Raw genomic sequence first — 24441 nt, 5'->3', positions numbered from 1 at the left:
TCCTGCAACCTCAGCTCCAGAGCCACCTCTTCCAGAAAGCCCTCTCTGATAAGGCTTGGTCGATCCCTTTCATATGTGCTCTGTGCGGCCGTGGGCATCTGCTCATCCCTCACTACATTCAGTGGACAGGGCTTGTTTGCTGAGCACTCCTGGGAGGCGGGGGCTGTTGCTCCTGGGTGTGCCCTGCCTCCCATACCTCCTGGGCCCTCGGTAGCTGATGTTGGAACTGCTGTGCTCATCCTGTGAAACAAGCCCTCCTTAGGAGGAAATGCACAGAATTTTGTTGATCTAAATGAACCAGTTGAAATGATGCACCTATTTTTTGGACATCCAGACCCGTGACCCTCCCATTCCCCCATATGGTTCAAATCCCGAATGGTAATTGGGCCACACCGGAGCCCAGCTGTGACCTGTACGTGTGGGCGTTCTCCGCAATCACGGTTCCTTCCCTTGTCCTGCAGCATCTGATGTGCGCTGGACTGTGGTGCCTGGTAGAAGGAGATACGTCCTGCAAGACCAAGCTGGACCCTCCCCTGGATGGCACCGAGTGTGGGGCAGACAAGGTAACCCCTGGCCTCCCTCTGCCCCCAGCAGGCAGCCCCCATCTCCTGGGCACCCAGCACCTCTCCTGCCGAAAGGCCGTTTGGACTCTGTGCTCAGGACCCCCCAAAACATCCCTTGGGCACCACAGAAGTGCCCACGGAGCCCACTCCAGGCATAGAGGACTCCAACCTCACCTCACACCTTTTTCTAATAAGATATAAGAATCATTTACTTTATGTTTATGTCAGATTAACTCCTTTTGTCACATGGGCATGAATTTACTTAAAACGAAAACTTTCCATCAGTAGATTTTAAATGAAAAAAAAAAACAGTATCACCTGCCATATACAAAAAGCCATCATAAAATGAATTTGATGAGAACAGTGGTATCCAACTCTAGCTAGATGTTAAGAGAGCGAGCCTGATCCTCGTGAGATCAGTAAGTGTCAGGAGAGGGGACGGGACCAGCAGCCACAGAGACTCTTTCTGTAGACTCACTGCGAAAGAGAGTTGAGAAGGAAATTATGTTTCACTCTGATGCTGTGGTTGGGAGCCACAAAATCACATCTTGTGCCCTAGGGTATGATGTGCACTTTGGGAAATTTCATTTTAGAGGATGGGTTTTCTCTTCTCTTCAGAGAGAACCAAAGTTCACCCATGTAGAGCTGGCTGTGTCATCTCTAAGCAACAAACCCAACGAACTCTGAAATTCAAACCTCAGAACCAGGAAATGCTGCCTTCCAGAGAGAAATGCACTCACGTTAAGCAAAGTTTACAGAAGCTCAGGTCTCTTCATGAGCCATGTGGATTAATCCTTTTCCTGGGAATTTTAGAAAATCCTAGTGGAGCACATTCTGTGTAGAAATTTAGGGCAAATCCAGGTCTCAGAGGGATATAAGTGTGAGGTTGAGTAAGGAATGTCACTAAAGTTAGCAAACACGCACAACCTGAAATAGTATACTTTTGTGTCGTTTTTGGAAATCGATTTTTGGCAGCATGGCGTTTTTTGGCAAGGAGGGAATCGCAGCCCTGTGGTCTTACGTGAGCAGCTTTGCTGAGTGCCTGGGGCCCCGGCCCTCCCTGCTGTGTTTCAGTGGTGCCGAGCGGGGGATTGCGTGAGCAAGACGCCCATCCCGGAGCACGTGGACGGAGACTGGAGCCCGTGGGGCGCCTGGAGCATGTGCAGCCGAACGTGTGGGACGGGAGCCCGCTTCCGGCAGAGGAAATGTGACAACCCCCCGTAAGTCCCCCTGGCCCGGATGTTCCCCAGTGGGTTTCCCAGCTGCTGCTCTCATTGCCTCCTGCAAAGCATAGTCCACCTCCCACTAATAATCAGAACGAAAGGGAAATAAAATCGAGCCAAGGTCCAGGGTGCGGGGCCCTGTGTGTGTGTCAAATGACATCTCAGCTTAAACAGCTCTTTCTGTGAACACGGGTGCAGTAACATTCTATGGTGAGCTGGCTCCTCCATTCCTTGCTGGGGCCCTGGTGCAAATGTTTCCCAAGACAGCTGATCACAATCCCTGTCGTCTCTTTCATGGTTATGGAGTCAAGGGTCCTTCTCAGACAGCCTGTAGATCTTCAGGAAAGAGAAGCTGACCTTCAAATTGGCTGTGAGCTGATTTGGGAGCAGCCTGGTGGTTCATGAGTCACAAAGTATCTGGGTTCAGCTGTCTTGTTCATCCAAATATTTTTCATGGGTCCTCCTAGACCTATTTGGCAGAAATAAGTATTTTGGGTTTTTTTTTTTTTCCCTTTGATTTCTTTTTATTGACTCTGAAGACAGCATGAGCCTTCTTGTTCACCTTCATGCAGATTCTCCAGAAAAATGCAGGGATAGATTTTGTGCCCAGTTATACTAATGCCTTCACCATAGGTTTCTCCCTTCTCTTGAAGTTTCCTGTTTTGTTTTTTAATATTTCTCTTAATGATCTGTTTTATGCCTTGTGTGTAATCAATTGCATCATGCCAATTTTGAAAACAAACAAGTTGTAAATCATGAGTAATGAGAAATGTCCACAGTTAGATTCTGTTGATGCACGCTTAGCAGATGCTTCTTGTGTTTGCAAATCCTGATGCCCAGGCTAGACCCCAGACCGATTAAATCACAGACTCTGTGGGTGGGACCCAGGAATTGGGTGTTTTAAATCCAAACTCTGGCTCCAGTGGCCAGCCAACGTTGGGAACCTCCAGATTAAAGGAAAACTTGTGCTCACAGTTTAGTCAATGACGGGAACACCATCCTTTCCAGTAATGCTGTAAGAATTGGCATCGAGTATTATGTCTTATTAAAACCTTCCCCTCTAGAACCCTGCAGAGTACTTGGCACATAGTAGGTATTTAATCTGTTAGGAATGACTTCTTAATTAAAAGCATGGGTGGGCAGATTATTAGAAACCCTAGTTAGCTAAATGGTGAGAAATTAATAGAGAGTGGTTTCAGGTTTTACATTATGCTGTGTTGAAGTTAATAGTTTGACGTCAGACCCCGAAAAGAGACCTTTGGGTTTGGATTCATGGCGCTGAGATTTGGGCCTGGCTTTGTTGGTTATTGGTCATGTGACCTCGAAGAAACCCCCTTCTGTTCTCTGGCCTCAGTTCCCCACTTGGAGCTGACGGGGTAGAGTGGGAAGAGCCAGACTTCAAAGCCCGGGCAGACAAGTCTTCAAATCCCAGTGTAACTCCTTATGGCAACTGACGGCTGTTACCTCTTCATCTAAAAATTGGAATAATTCATGAGAACGTATAGAAAATTTTGGTCTATATTTAATAAGTGGCCCCTCTTGTGGTTTACACTAACAGAAGAGCTGGGATGAGACCGCTTACCCTGCCCTGCCTACCCACAGAGCAGTTTTGCAGCTCAGAGGATGATGACTTAAGTGGAAAGGCTTTGTTAAGTGCAGAGAGAAATTTGCACGGGTTGTGGTTGTCATGAGTGCACCCTGTTTGTGATTGGAGCTCTTGGGCCCTAGCCAAAGACGGGTCCCCTTTGGCACATAACATATGTTATCCCATGTCAGGTGACACCTTGTAAATGTCATAGTAGGAGGATAGCAGGACCGCTAAATGCCCAAAGGACCCTATATCCCAAGACTGTCAACATTTAGATTGTTTTAGGTGAGGGCAAGAATGAGGTGTTATCAATGCTGGGTGAATGCAATAGGCACAACTTTTAAGGGACCCAGTATGGTGTGTTTTCTTGGGGTGACACTGGCATGGTCATCCCCCCCCCCCCATTGGTGGCCTAGAGAGGAGGCTTTCCCAAGCTTCGTGGCCTCATGCCTTGTCTGAACCCCTGCCCACTGTGGGTGCTCTGGGATACCACAGAGGCATTTTGCGAGGAGAGGCTGCTAAAGACCCCTAATTGAGCGAGCGGCGTAAGCATACCCCTGGCCTGGCCTGCCGTGGATTCATGTGTGGGGATTCTCACCCCAGCCCTCCAGGTCCAGTGGTGCCAGGAGGGAGGCTGTTATGGAAACCACAGCGTTGTTGTAAAAGTCTTTCATTCCTCCTCTTCCTCTGGCTCTACCCTCCCCCACCAGGGTGGTTATGGCTTTTCTCTCCCGTTGCTCTTCTTCCTATGCACTGTCATTGAGGAGTGCGGGAATTCGTAGGGCCACCGCACACCGGCAGCGGAGGGTTTGTGGGACTCAGCACACTGGATTGTTACAGGCATTGATGCACCTTCTCATCCAATGTGTCTCCCAGCGACACCCCTTGGGGCAGGGTGACTGTGGAAGGTACCGGAGTGGCAGGCGGGGCTCTCACTCCCCCAGCCTGTGCTCCTTCCAGCTGAGGTCTTCAGTGAACCTTGCCACTTCTAAACTGTGACCTCCCCCTGCCCCACAGCCCACTTCCCCCTCTCAGTAAATAGTACCACGTCCTTGCGCTGCTCAAGGCCAGAGCCCCTGAGTCCGTGCGGACACTCTTGTGGCCCCACCTCCTCCACGTCTGGCCGTGATAAGAGTGGTGAACACGCAGGTCCCCACCTGTGCCGGGTTCCCGGAGGCATTGATGTAGTGTGATAAATCGCTGGACGCAGCCCTGTGTGAGAGGTATTATTTTTATCCCCACTGTACAGAGAAAAGCTGAATCGTAGAGAAATTAGGTAACTTGCCCAAGGTCACACGGTGAGATGGTGGCGGGCCAGGTTTGGAACCCAGTTCTGGAAACCAGAAGTCCAAAAATCAAGGTGTCAGCAGGTTTGGTTCCTTCCTGAAACTCTGCAGGGGAATCCGCCCCGTGGCTCCTGGCCGCTGCCGGCAGTCTTCACCCTCTTGGCTGTAGACACGTCGCTTTGATCTCTGCCGCCACCTTCACGTGGTCTCCTCCCCAAGCGTCTTCTCACCTCTTCTTCTCTTCAAAGGAGACTTGTGGTTGGATTTAGGGCCCATCCTGATCCAAGATGGTCTCATCTCAACATCCTTAACTTAGTTACATCTGCCAGGGCCCTTTCCAGTCACACACGTCAGCCCCCCCAGCCTCAGAGCCTCCCTGCTGCTCGACCACAGCGCTCCCACCTCAGCACCTTCGCAGTGCTCGCTTCCCTCCGCCCCTCTTTGGGTCTCAGCATAAATGTCTTCGCGAGAGTCCCTGTCCCTGACACCCTGCTTAAGGTGGCGTCCTCTCCCCAGCACCTCTCCCTAACGCGGCAGGTGTTGTAACATTTGGTTATTGCTGTTGTGTGTTTGCTTACCTGTTCCTGCTCTGTTCTCCCCACTGGCCCTTAGGCTCCAGAGGCCTGGGACAGGCCCCACCTGTTTGGATGCCACCCTACCTTCTGTGCCTTCAGCAGAGCAGCCACTCTATAAAATGCGCTGAACGCCTTACTGCCTGGACACGTGCATGTCCAAGAAAAGCAGTCTCTGCAATTCCAATGTCCCAAACACATCCCTAGTATCATTTTCCCCTTGAAACACAAAGCTTATTGTAAATTATTAGGCCAAAAAGGCAGATCCCCAGGCAGGCCTGCTGCCCTTGTGTCATGGATGGGCTTCCAGATGCTATACGTGGCCACGTGAGGCCCATCCGTCCATCCATTACCCGTGCCCGCCCTGCCCCGCCCCAGAGAGGTTGTGTTTGCAGCCAGGGATGCTCAGCACCGTCTCAAGCACAAGCCTCGGTGTGTGATCCGGCCTCGTCTATCCCGAGTGAGAGAAACAACATGTTCTTGCTCCTATAATCTGTGCCCTTTGGTAGTCTGTCTGATCTTTTGCAGTGACAGTGTGGCTCTGTTTCCCGTTCTAAACAGAAACAACGTGCTCTTTTTCTCCTTGTAGTTTTCTACAAAGCATCTCACCTTCGTGGATCCAGCCCGGTGAATGGGGAGGCACAGGGCAGGCTTTGAGGGGTGGATGAGCAGCCGCCTTGGGTTCTTCCCGAAGAGATGCAGGACGTGGACAGTATTTTACGAGGTCCAGGCCGCAGTCTCCCGCCTGCTTCTGCACGACGGCCTGATGTGATTGTTACAAAGCACAGCTGACCGAGGCCTGGGAGCCAATCTCTGACCAAAACAACGTCCTCTCCCCGTCTCACTCCTTAAATCACCGGCCTGTTGCCTTGAGATTGCATAGGATGTCCAAACCTCACTGCTGTGTACGTCTCGGGCTTGGAACGCTCCCTCCCTGCCCCCCACCTCCTTCACTTTATATGCCTGGCTCCGTTCCTGTCTCCCGCAGCTGGCTTATTCACTGTCCAAAAATATCGGCAAGAGAGGCCCCCTCCCCCCACTTTTTTTCTAGTCTTGGTCTTTACAGCTCTTTGAATTTTTATGTTTTGCCACTGACCTTGAGGCCTTGGGGACCATCCGTGTTTTCAAACTAGCTTCCTGGGCTCATCTTTTCCTGCCATAGTTTATGTGGCTGTGGGTGGGAGTTACGCCAAATGACTGCAAGGTAGAAAATGCATCTCTAGTTTGCATTCTGATACCCCATCAGAGGCTTCTGTGTGGGGAGAGCTGGGGAGGAGGCCTAGGAGAAAGGTCCGGGGGCAGGTGTGTGAAAAGCCAGCTCTGCCCCAGCAAGTGGAGGCTGTGCAGGCGAGGGGGGTGCAGAGCCGGGATGTGGCAGGGTCACCCCACGGCACGGCCCCCCAGCACCGGGAGGGAGAGGAAAGCAGCTGGCTCGCTGAGACTCGGTGGGAGGACGGGTGGAGTGAGGTTATGTGCCTGTAATTGGTTTTTGCTTCCACAGTGAAACCCCATCTGTGTGCTTGCAGTGTGCCAGTGACCTGGCGTTCATATGGATAGTTTTTAAAAATCCCAAGTCTTCTACACTGAAGCATAAGTTACATGTGTTACTTGGATACCTTTCAAAGGAGGCCTTAAAACTGGGACATCTGCTGCCCTGAGGGTGCATTAGCAGCCTGGCACCACTCCTGAAACCCTATGGCCTTGCCTCGCTCGCTCCTTGGAGGTTGCAGAGCCTGGGGCAGCCAGCGCGGGGGCCAAAACTGCCCGCTTTCTGCTGAGAGCTCTGTGTCTGCTTGGTAAACTAGCTGAACTGCTGCTGTCACTGTACCTTCTGATCTGTCTTCATTTAATGGAGCGAAGCAGCAAATAAAGGGGCACCTTTCTCTTCCAGTCTACCTCGACTCTACCTGTCCGTCCGCTCGCAGGGAAAGGGGCAGATCTCCTGGCACGTGAGCCTCTCACCTCAGCAAACCTTTGCTGCTTCTCTGCTGTGTTTGGGTCTGCCCAGGGCAGCGCGGACCCCACCCCAGCAGGAGAGCCTCCTTGCCTGCAGGAGGTTGGGGAAGATTTGGGGTGGAACTCATCTTTCTCTCTGCACTTCCAGTTTCTCACCGAAGCCTCTCTACCTTACTCTTTTCCTTGTCTTTGGACGTATTTATGCAGGTGTGACATACAGAACGGTGAAGCTCCCTGCACAGCCTTGCTCATCACAGTCGAGTGTGTCTGGGCACACGTGCAGGTGCGTGTCAGTGCAGTGGGAGGGGAGTCTCTGGCTCCTAGTGCATGTGTGACCACATGACAGCCACCAGCTTTGCAAACTGTCTATGCCACCTCCACTGCCATGAGCCATGGTGTATTTCCACATCCTCACTGACACCAAGGGTTCAGTCAGTCCTTCCCGTTTCGGCCGTTCCGGTGGGTGGGTAGCAGTATCTCGCTGAGGTTTAGTTTGCATTTCCTCCATTGGTAATGAGGCTGAGCATCTGCGCATGTCTGTACGTGCCACTTGGTTATCCTTTTCTTCTGAAGCACCTGTTCAGGTCATTTGGTTTTATATCTCAGCTTCTACTTTATTCCTGTTTAGAAAGTCCTAAAACTAGAAGTTGTGGACTGATATTGAAGACTATCTTAACCCATCGCACCCCCGATGACTGCATCAGTTTCAGGCTGTCCTTTCAGACTTCGTGGCAGCTGACGGGCAGCCCGCACTGCTGGGTCCCGGAGCTCTTGCGCAGGCATCTCCTGTCTCCACCCTTACTCAACCTGCTGGCGCTTCGGTTCCCTCATCTGAAGGATACCGTCGGGACTCCCTTCTGATTCTTGGTGTGGACGTAACGAGGGAACGGTTACACAGGGCCAGCGAGGCATAAGCCCTCTTCTCTCCCGTGTCCTGAGATGACCAGTCCTCATTTCAGGATGAGATTTCACCATTGTGCCTCCCCCCTCGAGGCCTCACAGGGCCCCGGAGCCTGTGCGATGGAGCCCCGCGGGCTGTGCCTTCAGCCCTCCCAGGACAGGCCGAGTGAAGGACACGGGCCCACCTTTAGCTGTCAGAAAGGCATGACTCTATGCTGTTATGAATTCCATTATAGGAACTGCTCTTCATTTTAGCCATGTGATGCTTGGGTTCTGTCATTTTAATCTTCCTGGATGTGTTTTGTTTTTATCCTCATTGCATAGCTCAGAGGAATTTCCAGAGTAAATGGGAGCCCCGGCCACCTGCTCCGCAGACTTTGTGACGGTGGTCTCTCCACCTGCCCTGTGGGGATTTGGTCTCTCCTGCCTGCTCTTGCCCCAGCGCAGTGTCTCCTGAAGCCCCTTATGTCCATACAGCTCAACCTTTGCCTGCTCAGCCCAGCATGGGACCCTTGGTAAAGCTGGTCCCCCCTTCAAGTCTCCCCCAGAACTTGTGTCAGGAAGCCATCTGGGGACCTCCCTGCCAGCCACATTCTCCCCCACAGAGATTCTCCTTCTGTCTTCTCTGTGCCGTGGATGGAGGTGCCTGTTTCTGTTGTCTCAGGAGCAATGTACAGTTGACTCTTGAACAACATGGCTTTGAACTGCATGGGTCCACTTATATGTGGATTTTCTTCTGCCTCTGCCACCTTGAGACAGCAAGACCAACCCCTCCTCTCCCACCTCCCCCCCCCCCAGCCTGCTCAGCGTGAAGATTACTAGGACGAAGACCTTAATGATGACCCACTTCCATTTAATGAATAGTAAATGTATTTTCTCTTCCTTGTGATCTTCTTAATAACATTTTCTTTTCTCTAGATGACTTTAAAGAAGACTTTATTGTATAGTATATAATACATGACTTTATAGTAAGAAGACTTTATTGTATAGTATACAATACAAATAACATACAAAATATATGTGTTAATCAACTGTTATATTATTAATAATAACACTTCTGGTCAATAGCAGACTATTAATAGTTAAGTTTTTGGAGAGTCAAAGTTAACCCATGGATTTTTGACGGCACCAGGGGGCAGTCCCCCTAACCCCCACATTGTTCAAGTTCAGTTATACATGCAGGAGAACCTCACTGATGTCATGGTTACTGTAGATGACCTGTGTCATAGAAACCATCATGAAGAGTAAGGGGCCATGTGTAGGGTCCTGCCATGTGTCAATACAGGTGATTGGAGTGATGGGAAATTAGCTACTAAGACACAAAGAGAACTCTGAAGAATACAGCAAGAGCAGATAGGGGTAGTAGCCAGTGTCTTCAGGTCTGAGGCAGAGCACCCAAAGAAGGAACAAATCTGGATGGGGGTGACCCTCCCCACACACACATCCACAATTTCCTTGGACCTTATTGGAGAGGCTGGAGCTCACTGGAGGAGGGAGGGGTTTGTGGAGGGTCTGTGCTGGTGGGACTCTCTGGAAAGCCACATTTAGGGTGTCAGGGAAAAGGTGTCCAAGGAGAGAAACTGCAACTCAGACCAGGATGAGAATCTGCCCAAAAGGTTGATGTGCTTGGGAGCTACCTTCTGGGGTGCAGGAGGATGCTGCCACAAGGAGGTGGCACGCATCACAGGCACTAGGCATAAGCCCTAGAGAAATCACATACCAAAACCAGGGAGAAATACCTCTTACTCCTCCAGTTTTCTCTAGCACCTTGTACTAACAAAGCTTAGCATCATGTCTTGATTGGAGATATTTAGTTTTTCATATGGCTTCTGGTTACTGTCTGGTATCTTTTCATTTGAACTTGAAGGACTCCCTTTAGCATTTCTTATAATTCAGGTCTAGAAGTAACAAACTTTCTCAATTTTTATTTGGGAATGTCTTAATTTTCCTATCATTTTTGAAGGACAGTTATGTAGACATAGAATTCTTGGTTGACAGGTTGGTTTTTTGTTTTTGTTTTTGTTTTTGTTTTTGTTTTTTTCTTTGAGCACTTTGACTATATCAGCCCACTACCTTTTGGCTTCCAATATTTCTGATGAGAAATTGGCTGATGCTCTCATTGAAGATCTCTTGTATGAGACATGTCACTTCTCTCTTGGTGCTCTAAGATTCTTTCTTTGTCTTTTGCCAGTTTAATCATAATGTGTCTAAGTGTGAGTTCCTGTATGTTTATCTTTGTTGAGCTTTGTAGATTTGTAGATTCATGTCTTTCTTCAGATTTGGGAGGTTTTCAGCCATTATTTAAGTAATTTTCTACTCTATTTTCTCTCTATTCTCCTTCTAAGACTTCCGTAATGTGTACATTAGTCCACTTGATGGTGTCCCACACACCCCCAACATTAATTTATCTTCATTCTTTTTTTTTTTTTACTTCTCAGACTCAATACTTTAAATTGTCTATATTCAAGTTTGCTTATTCTTTCTTCTGCCTACTAAAATCTGCTTTGAACTTATCTGGTGGATTTTTTATTTTGGTGGTTGTACTTTTCAACTCCAAAATGTATTTGTTTCCTTTTTACAATTTCTATCTCTTTATTGATATTCTCATTTTGTTTACACATGGTCTTCCTGTCTTTGCCTGTGTCTTCCTTTGGCTCTTAAACATCTTTAAGACAGTTGTTTTAAAGTCTTTGTCTAGTAAGTCCAACATCTGAATTTTGTCAGGGACAGGTTCTGTCAGTATATTTTGTTCCTTTGTTTTTAGTTTTATTTTTTTGAGACAGTCTCGCTCTGTTGCCTGGGCTAGAGTGCCATGGCATCAGCCTAGCTCACAGCAACCTCAAACTCCTGGGCTCAAGTGATCCTCCTGCCTCAGCCTCCCAATTTGCTGGGACTACAGGTGTGAGCAACAATATCTAGCTAATTTTTTCTGTTTTTAGTAGAGATGGGGGTCTCACTCTTGCTCAGGTTGGTCTCAAACTCCTGACCTCAAGTGATCCTCTCACCTTGGCCTCCCAGAGTGCTAGGATTACAGGCATGAGCCACCATGCCCGGCCTATTTTTTTACTTTGAATGAGCCATACTTTCCCATTTCTTTGTGTGACTTGTGATTTTCTTGTTGAAAACTAGACATTTGAATCTTATAATGTGGTAATTCTGGAAACAGAGAAACAAATTATCCCCCTTCCCCAGGGTTTGCTTTCATTTTTTTAAATTTTCTTTGTTTTATGATTGGATGGATGGAGGTAGGAGGTGGGGATGAGGGGGCAGTAGGCTAGGTAAGGGCCCAAAGGAGACTTGCCCAGGGGAGAAGTTTGGACAGGAGAAGCAGCAGCACAAGCAGGTCTGGAGGGAAGCATGCCAAAACCACATGCTGACCATTTTTGGCATTCCTTGGAGTATGGACACTTCATCCCAATCTCTGCTTTCATCTCAGGATGTTCTCCCTGTGTGTGTGTCTCCAGATTTCAACTTTTTATAAAGACAATTCATATTGGATTAGGGGCTCAGCCTCCTCTAGTGTGATTCATTTTAAGTAATTATAACTGCAATGGCCCTATTTCCAAATAAGATCACATTCTGCGGTACTGGAGGTTAGGACTGCAGCGTATGAATTTTGAGGACACAGTTCAGCTTATAACACCTTGCAGTACAGCATCTGATGCATCACTCATTCCCTCTCTGGTCCCCAGTCGTGGGGACTCACCTGTTGCCATGGTAGTGTCTCTCCTGCTGGCCCATATGGCTCTTTGGGGCCAGGCCCTCTCTGCTCCTTCCTCACCATGCTCTGTGGCACCTGGTGCTTGGCCCAGGGTTCTTGGGGAGGCTGCTCAGGCTCCATCTACCTAAATATACTGTACAATCATGTCTACGGTCAGCTGACCCACCCTCCCCTGGTCTTCTAGAGAGGAAACAGAACACATGGCCCCTCCACTCTCAGATCCCATAAGCCTTGTAGAGGTTTAGCCATTTCCTAACTTGGGCCTATCTTGGAGACCAGAGCTCAGGGCCCCACTATGGGGTCACAAATGTATATATTCTCCCCAGGGGAGGGAATTGTTTCCTGGAACATATGAAGTAGACAGAGAGGTATGAAGGGAGCCTTTCTTTCTTCTCAGGATGTTTTCTTCCAGGCCTCTGGAATTAGCTGGCAGAATGTGGCCCGTGGACCGAATCTGGCTCACCACCTGCTTGTTTAAATACAGTTTTGTTGAAACACAGCCATACCCATTCTTTTACATATTGTCTCTGGCTGCTTTTGTGCTACAGTGGAAGAATTAAATAGTTACAACAGAAACTGTGTGGCTCACAGAAACAAAAATATTCATTACCTGACCCTTTATAGGGAAAGTTTGTCAACCCTTGGTGTAGGATTATATGACACAAATCTGAAGACTTTTACCATATATCTGTCCCCTAAAGCAGTGTTCACAGGGTGGCCTTGCCATCTGGATGTGAGAAATGGCAAGGGGAGAAAAAGAAATACCCCAAATGACATAGTTAATTTGTCAGAAATGTCATCCTGCCAACAGATGTGTGAAATTCGCGCACATTCATTGAGCAGAACAGTTGTGATTTGTGCTCTTTTCTCTCATATGCTGAATTTCAGTAAAAAGTATGGGTGAGGGGGAATAAGAAATCTCACTCCATCATGATAATCTTGGCATCATGGAGGTGAATTGAACCATGGAGGTTGCCCAGGTCAGAGTCCTCCAAGGACACCCTGGGGCCTCGTGGAAGAGCGGGCAGAGCTCAGACTCGTGGACTTGGCCAGTGACCATAGCCCCGGTCTCCAGAACAGCTTAAACCCCAGTCTAAGCACAGAGCGTCCAGGACACAAGACTGCAGCACTGACCACCGGTGGTCTCATACGTGCCCAGCTGAAGGTGGCACAGCCAGGGCCTAACTGGTCTCTCCCCAAAGCCCATGAGCAAGTAAACTCATCATTCTTGTTCTTTTCACTATAAAGTAAATAAGAGAGACCCCCCAGAGCATACCTAGGAGCCATTTAAAGGTCTTCATTTCAGAGAACAGCCCCCCACCCATGAAAAAAAAAAAATGTTCCTTTGGGTTTTCAGTGTTACCCATAGTCAGATTTTAAGTTCAGATGAAAGGCAGTTTATGGATCTTGCTGAACTGGTAGCCACTGCATTCTGTTTCCAGATGACCTTGGTTTACAGTTCTTAGGTGCGTCTTTCTGATGGCTGACTTAAATGTGTTGTCAGCATGGGTCTGGGATTGCTGAGATGTGGTCTGTGGAGGGGGGTTGCTTTGGAAACCTTGCCCCGCATGTCCCCCTCCTGATAAGAGAGAGAAAAGCAGAGTTCCCCTGCTGTTCCGTGGCCCGGTCTGGTTAATGTAGACCTTCCTCTTCCTTCTAGCCCTGGGCCTGGAGGCACACACTGCTTGGGCGCCAGTGTGGAGCATGCAGTCTGCGAGAACCCACCCTGCCCCAAGGGTCTGCCCAGCTTCCGGGACCAGCAGTGCCAGGCACATGACCGACTGAGCAGCAAGAAGAAGGGCCTGCTGACAGCAGTGGTGGTGGAAGGTAACGGCATATGGCATGTCTTTGTGCGGTGACCTCCTTCTCTCCTCCCCCAAGACCATAAAAACCACCTAGGGAAACCCACAAAACACCCCCTCCCAAATCCACCCAACAGGACACTCCTGTCCTTGCACAAGTCAGCCACAGCCCCACTTCTTGAGCAGCAGGGTTGAACTTGAATGATGCAACTCTCTGAGATCTCCCAGTGGCAGCTGTCGAGGCAGGTACAGGCCAGATTCCTCCTGCGGCCCAACTTGCAGCAAGGCGGGTGTACTGGCAGCCTGGCCCCGGCGCTGTGGGCTGAGGGACCTGGGACAAACTTTGAGGAGAGTGAGGCCCTACAGGAGCAGGGCAGTGTGTCTGTGTGTCTGCTGTTCTACTTTCCTGCCTTTTCCTAGTTCATTTTGGATTGACTCTTACTCCTTGCCTGGGTGTTGGGGAAAATTCTGAGAACAGTTTACAATTTGGGAAAGATGTTGATAAGCACAGGTCACATTTCCTTTCTAAGAACTTTCTCCCAAATCAATAGGCCCTGCCCCTCGGGACACTGCAAGCATTTCCAGTGGCTGATAAAATTCTAGGTGATGTATCATGTCAGTGTAGGATTTGTGATGTCCGTTTATTGTAGACAAGGGTACCCCAGCTCCTGGTTCGGGGCTATTTTCCACCTAAAACTGTTCCTCTTCAGGAAATGAGACTTTATGTTATAATGATGACAATATGGTCCCACTTACCAGCATACTACATGCCGGGCACACACCAGCTCATTTAATATGCAAAATAAGCTGTGCAGAGGATGAGAGTGCTGAGGTTACAGGACACGTCTGAGCTCCCGCAGCTGACAAGAAGCCGGGGTGGGAGCTGACCCCAGTTCCGGAGAAGTTAAGGGGACTCACAGAAAATAGCCAGCTATCATCCAGCTTCCCATACTCGAGCAAGACAGAAAGCGTGACTTCGTGGGTGCGGAGTGAGAGAGCTTTAGGAAGAACCAAAGCAGCCGTGCCTGACTTTTAGGCAGCCTCAGAAGTGTTTTGCAAAGAATGACATTCCGGTGCCAGGTCTTAGGTTTCTTCCATGTAACAGGAAGAACCTTTGAAATCCACATTCTGTGGTCTGCTGTTCCAAGTTCAAGTGCGCATAGCTGTGCGAGAGTGGGCCCAGGCATCACTGGAACAGCGGCCTCAGATCTGCAGCTTTTATCCCAACAACCTGGCCCATCCTCTTTGAGCTGACTTGCAAAGTGACGTGTGATGTTCTAAATTGTACAAGGTAGTGCCAACCCACTCGGCTGCAGACTCATTTTAAAGTATTGGGGAGCTTCCCAGACATTCTCCTTTTTAAAAGAAGAATACCACCTTCAGGGGCTGTGTACTGTAGCTGCACTGTCACTTAGCAGCAGAATTCGAGAGAAACACCGCCTTCACATCCTCGACTTTCCCTGCAGATGAGGGAGAGAGGAGACCTGCCCTCTCCCCGGAAGAGCGCGTGCAGCTGGAGGCACGCACCTGCACCTACGCCTCTCTCTGGCCGCGGATCTGACGCAGGAGAGGGGAGGAGGCTTCCAGCTATGTCAGGCACATCCAGACCTCTAATCAGGAGCAAGATAGCACCAGAGAGAGCTGCCACCTCTCCAGCACGGTGGCCGGTTCTGATGAGAAGCAGCCTTGTTTTCCTAAACCTTCAGCCGTCCCCAAAATGTCAGATAAAGACAATTTCAGACCTCTTTTCTGTCCTCTCCCACTTTGCAGGAGCAAGAAGAGGTCACGCTGAAGACAGACTCGCCCCTCTTTCCTTTCCACCCAACTGTGTGCACGAAGTGGTTATTCTTTGCTCTATTGCTTGCTTCAGTTTTCAAGGCTCCGACATCATTTATTCAATGCAGAAATCCCACTTTCAATGCCTATTTTTCCACAGATTTCTCCAAGTCCAGATTAAACTTCTATTTTCCTCCTAACCACTCTGGGATGGCTGAGCTCCTTGGTGGCCTTATCATCACCGTGACCGAGCCTTGTGTCTGCCGGGTCCCGCTGTCCAGGAAGCCTTGCAAGGAGGCTGTTGGGGGAGCTCATTGAGTTCAGAATGTGACTTTTCACCCACTCGCTATTTGGTTCTTTCTGCCCAAGTAATAAATAATCATCAGTGGAGTGCCACCGCCTTTGATCCAAAAAGCGCAACCCTGTTTGATAAGGACAGCTGACAGGCAGTGAGTATTTTGCCTTTGAAGGAGAGACCCTCGAGTTCAGGCCTTTGCAAGGGGAGCTCGGCATGTCCTCCTCGGGGGTGGAATTGTCATGACTTCTCGCCTTTGTGGTTTCTCTTCTCTCTCATGTAAACAGAAGCCAGCATTTTCAGAAGGAGCATTTCACAAGGGTACGAACAAAATAATAAATGGCCAATTCAGAAGGCAGGGGGAGAATACAGATTATAAGTGTTCCTCTCAAAACCCGTTTTATAAAAGGCACGATTCTAGCTCGGCCGCGATAGGAGCGATTCCTGTGGTTGGGCTCTGGGCTCCTCCGAAGCCATCATGACTGCCCTATTCATAGCATTGCTATCGCTGCCGAATTCTTTGGCCAGTGACGCACGATTCAAGAAAGGGGAAGCTATATTTTTTTGTTTTCTTTCTCTCTCTCTCTCTTTTTTTTTTTTTTTAAAGAATTCTTGCAGAGGTAGATTTTCCAAGGGAGGACTCGGGACCACAAATCCACACCACCTCCAACAGAAGACAAAGACTCTCCTTAGAAAATATTTCTAAGTGGAAAAGCCTTCAGACAGAAGCCCATAGAGATGGCCAGTCGCCAAACCCACCCCGTTTCTGCTTTCCCCGCGGAATTTCATTGAAGTGGAAACCTTCGAGAGTTCAGTCCTCTCTGCCCAGGCCAGCGGGCCGTGGGCCCACTGAAGTGTTGGAGGGCCTGGCGAAGGCCATGCCTGGACGTGGCTGTGTGTTCCCAGCTCCTCCTCCCTGGCACAGCAGAACCCCCGCCCCCACCTGGGTCCGAGCCTCCGCGGGCATGGGGGTGTGACAGGTAGGGCTCTCTGACGCCAGCTCGGCCAAGTCAGCTGGAACTGCTTAATGAAAAAGAGGGAAGTTGTGGCAAAGATGCGGCCTATCTCCCAGGACCCAGGGCCAGGAGGCTGGCCCGGGGCCAAGGCCTCTGAAGATGCGGGGACCTTCCCTCCGTGGCCCCCACAGCTCACATTTGGCGGTCACATCCTCCTGCACCCGCTGCAGACTGGCTTTCTCACAGCTCGTCCACATGCACAGAGAGGGGTGACCCACAGCGCCTCTCACATAAACGCACACCCCTTATCCAGGTCCTTAGGGGCCGGGTATGGTTCAGAATTCAGAGCATTGTGGGTGTTAGAAAGGAGATAACAGGGCATCAACTGCATATTAATACCCCTCCTGGGACCCAGGGAAGCACCCCAGAGTCGACTCATGGACGTCTCTACCAGGCAACCTGTGACCCTCCTCATTGAGGGGGATGCTAACCCTACCAGGAGCCTCATGTCAGTCCAAGGTGCCTTTGCTGCCAAATATGTTTGCCACAAATGTTGGAGAATGCTTGTGTTCAGAGCTTTTGAGGTTTCTGAATTACAGATAAGGGGGTGTAGCCGCCTTTGGGATCCATGAGCGGACATGATCTCTCTGTATCTGACTGTCAGTACTAAGTTCCCAGGAAAGAGACTAGGAATGGTCCGGCTGCGGACAGGTGCTCACTGCTGGTCTATCCAGCTGAGGCCTGGCTCAGAGACTGTGGTGGGCAGCTCTGGGGACAGGGGCTGTGCAGCCTCCACGGTGCATGTTCCCACAGAGGGCCAGGCAGAGCTGGATGAGCACTGGGATGGCCTCAATTAAATGGTGTCTCTACTGTACTGAGACCTGCTAACCACTGGCAGAGGGAGAGAGCGGTGAGAATGCTAAGGGCCACAACCGTCCTCGCCACTGTGGAGCGCTGGAGGACCCCTCTGAGCCCCTGGCAAGCAGATAGGATCCTGTGGAGCCCATCTCTCTGCCGTGTCTGTGGCTTCCCCTGGCCAAACAGAAGTCCTGGCCGACCCCAGGTTCAATCGGAATTCCATCTCAGCATACGCCAGCCATGAAGGACTGTTGTTCCAACCTTCTTTTCGAGTGTGTAACTTTTAAGAAAATGAGACCTTCTTCTATACAACTTGGAATATAAGAGTGTCGACTCTGTGCTCAAGGCTGAATCCCACCACCTCATGTGATGTACCAGGGTCTCCTAGAGATTAATTTCCCACCCACGGCAGCCTGCAAGGAAATAGAGGATTTTGAGGGGCTGAATTCTGAGTGGAGGCTTCAGAAGAGGAGATGGACAGATGGGGAGAATTCTGGCTGAGCAGAAGGAAGCCCCAGCTCTGGAGGCTCCTCTAGAGCCTGGCTGTCCCAGCTGGCCAAGCCAGGCAGGGCAGTGACTGCAGATGGGGACGTCATGTGCAGGTGGAGTTGAGTGGACCTTCTTGCTGGGGTCATGGCCAGTATCCCCCTAACCAGGGCTGGCCTTGGAGAGTCCTCACTTCTCTGACGTCGATACCAATGAGCCCAGATAAACAACCTTCACACCTTCCAAGTCTGGTCTTTGTAACTTGCCTGAACACAGCCTCTGCTTTTCTACCTAAACCTCATTTTCCATCTCTGCTCAAATCAGAGTACATACTCCAAAGCCAGAAATGTTTCTGAAACTGGTGGTTTGTTTTCAGCGATGCCATTTTGCTCCCTGGCAGTTAAGGCCCCGAGAGTTCTCCATTCAGAGAGCAAGCAGTGGCGGTGGAAAGAGAACCAGGCCAGGGCCGAAAGGACAGCGTGTGGCCCTGCCAGCCAAGGGACCCCGGCTGCCAGGCACATCCCGTGAGCCCCGTGTGTACGACTGTAGGATGGAACGACGACAGCCCCCACCTGAAATGCATAGATGCTACCTAGCTGTGCCACCCAGCACATGGTACATAATAAACATTATGATTTTATCATCACCTTTGCTGTCAACTGCTACTGAATGAATCACCTCCCACTACTGAGTCAGTACTTCAGTCCAAAGGTAATTAAAATCCACAGTTTCAAACCACCATGGCCAAGGGACCCTTCCTTCCAATTAAATATTAGAGGCAGGCCAGTGTTCGGAGTAGACCCCACACTTGGGGGCTAGGGGCCTGTATTTCTCCCATCAGCTCCCCAAAATGCTCTGACAACCTCAGGGCTCCAGAAGGCACCTCAATAATCTTGTCAAAGGAGGCTCCAAGAGCTGATCTCAGTTTGTCTCCATCTTTCATAGCCCTCCTTCCGCCGGCCACCTCCTTGGCTCTTTCCCTGTACATGGAAGGAAGGACAACTGCCCCAAGCCCGCCAGCGCAGGACATGAGTCATTCCTTCCGGGTTACGCCCGGCCTTCTGACAGCTCACAGCAGCCCTGTCTCAGGGACACGTCACGTTCTGCCTCATCCTGGGTTTTGCTGGGCACTTGTCCGTGAGCCCACCAGGGCCTTGAAAAGCACACATCACTCATCTCTCCCCAGCAGTGCCCACAGCGTGCCTTGTGTAAGGGAGAGCTCATGTGTGTTGAATGAATAAATGTTGGCGCATTGTTACTTTGCTGACCTGGGAAGCTGGAGATCTCCAGTCTACTCTTCAGAGCAGATTGTTTTACCCCACAACTAACCGGAAGAACTGAGTCCGGCATTTCCACCACACCCCCGGAGCTTCTTTCTGGTGCTATAAGACAAGACTTCCCACCATCATGTTGACCAGCAGAGCTCCATGGGAGGAGGCTCTGGAAAGCAACTGGACGCAGGGGTGGTTTAGTCACTCAGTCCCAAGAGCCCCAGAGGCTGGGTGAGACGGCACATCTGCTCTGACGAACGCTCCAGCTGGGACGCTGAGCTCCTCTGGGCTAAGTCAGCTGCAGAAGCCTTTCTCTGCCCCTGCCCTTGTTAGCCCCAGGCCACCGGAAGAACCCACTGGGAAGGCTGCAGGTGGGGACAAAGGGCCTGGCAAGGTGGCGTGAAGGCCTGTGCAAAGCAGTCACATGAGTGGCATTAGGTGACTAAGAGAAAGAGAGAAAGGTGTGTTCCTCTTGCGCAATTGCTTACAGAAGAATAAAGTCCACACATTTGTTCAAAACTATACACTGAGTCCCTCTGTGAGCCCGGTCCTGGGCCCAGTCTGGGGACAAAAGATGAAAACTTGGTCCCCTGCCCTGTAGGGCTCCCAGCTCATCAGTGCTTCAGTCTGAAGGTTATTGAAATTCATCCCGGTCGCACTCGCTCAGCGGTGAGACCTGCCTTGTAATGAAACGCTTGATATGCAGGAGGTGCCCGACAGTTATACAAGAGCAGGCTGATAGCCAGGGCTTTAATGGAGGTGCGCGCAAGTCCGTGTGGCGGTGCCTGTCCTGCCCACGTCACAGATGGCACGACAGGGGCAGCTCTGGAATGGAAGCTTCCAGGGTGGTGGGATCCTTCTAGGAGGCCAAGGTAGGAGGGATTCTCAGGCAGAGAACAGCCCAGGCGAAGGCATGCGAGCTGGGTGTGTTCTGTGGTTCTAGGAGCCTCAGAAACTGGGGTTTCATCCTGTCTCGGCACAGGACTCTTACAGGTTTTTTTTAGCAGCCCACGTGTCCCCTCTCTGTGCCCCACAGCACAGCTCTGCGGCTGTTACCCAGCAGCTTCAGGTGGTTAACACGCTCAACAAAACCTCTGCCATGGAGACCCCATGGGGCCCATTCCCCGGCTCAAAGTCATTCTTGTTCATCTTACTGTCCTTCCCACCCTCCCCATCTTCCCCAGCCCCCTCTTCCTTCCCCACCCCCACTGCAAGAGCAGCTCCTGGGTTCACCCTTGACCCACATTCCACTTACAAAGAGGTTAGCACACAACTGTGCCTTTGTTCAGCCTGACATGCTTAGTGCCTTAAGGGAGAGGAAGTCTGTATCTTTGCAGAGGATAAAGAGAACAGGAGAAGCAGCCCCACAGCCTCTGACCTGTGCTGTCATTCTCTTGAGCCCTGTGCTGCATCTGGTGTGGAGATGGAGCATGTACCCAAGGACGTGCACTAAGTTGTCATGACCCTTATCTACCTGTGCCAACCTCTCTTCCCTGGGGCCTCCCCTTGCCCACGAGTACCTGCACCCTTCATGGCCCACACGCCCCTCCCCGCGTCAATGTCCACCAACCTTTCCCTCCTCAGATAAGCCGTGTGAGCTCTACTGCTCACCCCTCGGGAAGGAGTCTCCGCTGCTGGTGGCCGACAGGGTCCTGGATGGCACACCTTGTGGGCCCTACGAGACCGACCTCTGCGTGCACGGCAGGTGCCAGGTAATGTGCTTTTGTCTGTGTCCTTGGTGGGGCTCTGGAGGGAGGCGCCCTCTCCCCAGAGGGGGCTTGTGGTGGAGCTCGGAGGCCTTGGGAGACCTGGAGCAGTGGATTAACTCGGGAAGGCACCCAGTGGAGCTGCCTCCTGCAGCCAGTGGTACCTGGTGTGCCACCTGCCCTTGGCAGTGACTGAGCGCAGGCCTCTGGCAGGTCCCTGGCAAGCCAACAAGGAGTTGAGGTGGTTGAAAGAATAGGAGCAATCTGATCTTTTCAAAACTTTTTAAATTGCTTTAGACTTCAAGACCAATGAAAGGGTAGGCAAAGTGCTAAGATGGGGCGTGAGGGTACATGGGAAGGCTGTGCTCTGTGTCCTTGCGAAAGCTGTAGTAGAACTGAGCAGATTCTTTGCAGGTGGCACCTGGGCAGGTAGATATGCCTGGTTTGGGGGGAGCACTCTGCCCAGTAGAATACAGTCCCCAACTCCATCCTCACATTGGATGTCTGTAACTCATTAGAACAGTGATAAAATCCTTTAAGCAGACAAAAAGAGAGAAAAGAGGGAGGGAAGAAAGGAAGCTCACCCTCCACCTGCATTAACTCTGCCCGAGCTCAGGCCCACCTGTAGCCTGTGCCCTCCCCAGGCAGTGCTCCTGGCCTGGGGTAGCAGAGGTGACCCGGTGCTCCGTTTGTCCATCAGAACGAGCGTCTCCTGGTGTGGTACAGCAGCTGGAATTGGTGGGGCTGTTCGGGCTGGGGCGGTGCCTAGAGGGACACAGCTCAGGTGATGCCACCTGGATTATTCCACAGGCACCATGTATTTCCAGATCAATCTGGGCATGCTGTGAGAGAGCCCCAGTGTCTTAGTCCACTCGGGCTACTGTAACGAAACACCACAGGCTGGGCGGTGTCTAAACAACAGAAACTTGTTGCTCGCAGTTCTGGAAGCTAGAATATCAGGGTGAAGGCACAGGCATGCTCAGTGTCTGGTCGGAGCTTGTTTCTCATAGATGGCATTTTCTCCCTGTGTCCTGGTGTGGTGGAAGGGGCTACTGAGCTCTCTGTGGGTCTCTCTTATGGGGGCACTAATCCCGTTCATGAGGGCTCTACCCCCAGGACCTAATCACCTCCCAAAGGCCCCACCTCCTAACACCATCACCCCGGGGGTTAGGATTTTAACATGAGTTTGGGGGACACAAACACTCAGAGCACAGCACCCAGGGAGCCCTCCCTCCCTCAGTCATGGACGCCTGTCCTGGTCATCTTTGCAGTTACCGTCCCTGAACCATGTCCCCAGCAGGTAAGCTCACCGAGACCCGTCGGAGATGGCAGCTGCCGGAGTCTGGGGCAGGCGGGTCAGTGCCAGGATGGCCATGCGTTTGGTGTAGAAGGGAAAACCAGGTCTTTCCTCCAGTGTTCACGCTTCCCTGGCCTCGGTTGACCAGCCCCTCTGTGAGACTAACCGAGGAGTCTGCTTGTCAAGGGCCACGGAGGGGCTTTCTGAGTGTATTTGGAGGAAGGAAACTGCTTCCCAGGAGCCGTGTGGCTCTTGGTGCTGCAGTCCCCACACCCTCCAAAGTTACTGCTCAGTTTCAGGGAAATCTTAAAAACATTGGGGGAAATGGCAGTCCCCAGAGTCATGGGGAAGAGGACTGTCATGCCAGACACTGGTCTCCAAGCCTCATGTCCGCTTGCCCATGCGGGCCGCAGACTTGCCTCATTCTCTGCTTCCCGGGTGCCTAGCGGAGTACATAGCGTTAGTGTTTTGGTGCATGAATGAGAAACAGAATAAAAGGAAGGCAGACAGACATAAAGACAACTTCTGGGGTGATTCCTGCAGCAAACCATTTCAGCCCAAGTGCATTTTCTTGCCCTGCAAAGTCCAAGCCAGTTCCAAACCTGGATTTTTCAGGGAAAAGTTTGACAAGACCCAGACTCCTTTGGTGCTGCCTGGCTGTGTAATCAAATACAGGTAAGCGCAGGTGATAAACACTTGGTGCCCGACGGTGTTGGCAAGGCTGTGTCCGCAGGGAGGAGGCCACGATGAGTGGCTGAGCCTGGCCCTCAGGGATGCTTCCTTGTAGCAAAGAATGTTCAGGGCCCAGCCCCTTGGGCAGCGTGAACAAAGCCCTTATCGTTGTTACTGAATCGAGGCATTACTGACAGTTCTTGGTAAGCCTGCTCGTGCGCCAAGTGCAGTTTGTTTCCTTCCTAAATGACACACCGCGTGGGCCATCCTGCCCAGTGCCTTACGTTCCCGGGGTAACAACTTCCCACGTCAGAGCTCTCGTGCCCTTTACAGCAACACCAGCTGAGCCACCCCCAGCCTCTTGCCTGCGTCGTCCGCAGAGTCCCTGCCAACAGGGAGGCATTTCTAAGAATCCTGCAACTCTCTAGCCAGCGAGGTCTGTGTTACTGGCTGGACAGCATTTCAGTTTTAAGTGATTTGTGCCGATGGGCCCCTTCCATGACCTTGGTTTTAATCACAGCCTTTCCGACTAAGGAATCTTCCCCACACAATCAGCACTGTACCGACAGTGAAACCTTCAGTCCTGTAGCCAGTGGAACAAGGGCAAGATGCCGCTCAAGGCATTTGAATAGCCTAGGTCTGTGTTCTTCAGGGCACCACTGAGCCTGTCCTGCACTTGGGTGTTGTCTCAGTCCAGGCTGCTGTAACAATACCACAGGCTGGGTGGCTTATAAACCGCAGACATTTATTTCTCAGCATTCTAGGGGCTGGAAGTCTCAGCGTGGTTGGGTGCTGGTGGTGCCCGCTCCCATGTTTCAGGCTGCTGACTTCTCCTGCCCTCACATGCCACAAAGAGAGCTGGCTAGTTCTCTAGCCTCTTCTTATAAAGGCACTGATCCCACTCGTGAGGGCTCCACCCTCGTGACCTAATCACCTCCCAAAGGCCTCACTTCCCAAGACCATCACATTGGGATTCGAGGTTTGACATAGGAATTTGAGGGGAACACAGACATTTAGCCCTTTGCAGGTGTTGATGGGAATGACATTGGGGCACATGCCGTCCTGTTCCCAGACCCCCCCGCCCCCAGGCTACCTCTGCACCTCCTATCGTCATCGTTGTGTGTGTTGGTGCCTGCACTGAGCCTGGCGCTGACCAGCACGGTCACTAGGGCCCAGAGGTGCAGGTGAAGGCACCTGTCACCATGCCCCATGGTGGTCTTGCTCCTCGGGAACCTTGCCCCGCTGATGGGGAGGCCCTGCCGGCCAGTTCTCAGAGGCGCCATCTCCTGGATGGATGCACCCTGGTGACCCGCTGCTCCAGGCAGTTCACCAGTCCTCGCAGAAGGGCCACCATCCTGGTAGGTGACAGCAGCACCTGCCTGCAAGTGCCTCTCAAGATTAAACCCTAAGAAACAACTTGCTTTCTGAACAAAGTTAAGAACCATCTGCAATTTTTCTAACTACCCTTTCTTCAGAGAGATGCTGTGAAGATTAATCTCAGCCCCTCTTAAGT

The 24441-nt window shown here is 51.1% G+C and overlaps 2 protein-coding genes across 2 annotated transcripts in view; both read left to right on the top strand.

The window, feature by feature from the left end:
- Positions 1-24441, top strand: part of LYSMD4 (LysM domain containing 4) — a 234995-nt gene that overhangs the window by 52928 nt on the left and 157626 nt on the right. The window lies entirely within an intron of this gene.
- The window catches only part of ADAMTS17 (ADAM metallopeptidase with thrombospondin type 1 motif 17), a 278659-nt gene that overhangs the window by 162777 nt on the left and 91441 nt on the right, over positions 1-24441 (top strand). The window contains exons 11-14 of the mRNA XM_069465782.1: positions 462-563; positions 1638-1783; positions 13470-13636; positions 20838-20965. Coding sequence (XP_069321883.1) covers positions 462-563; positions 1638-1783; positions 13470-13636; positions 20838-20965 — 543 coding nt within the window. The remainder of the gene's footprint in view (positions 1-461; positions 564-1637; positions 1784-13469; positions 13637-20837; positions 20966-24441) is intronic.

This window comes from Eulemur rufifrons, chromosome 3 (assembly GCF_041146395.1).
Source record: "Eulemur rufifrons isolate Redbay chromosome 3, OSU_ERuf_1, whole genome shotgun sequence".
Lineage (NCBI taxonomy): Eukaryota > Metazoa > Chordata > Mammalia > Primates > Lemuridae > Eulemur > Eulemur rufifrons.
The sequence above is the reverse complement of the archived record's forward strand: the minus strand, read 5'-3'. Positions and strand labels throughout refer to the sequence as shown.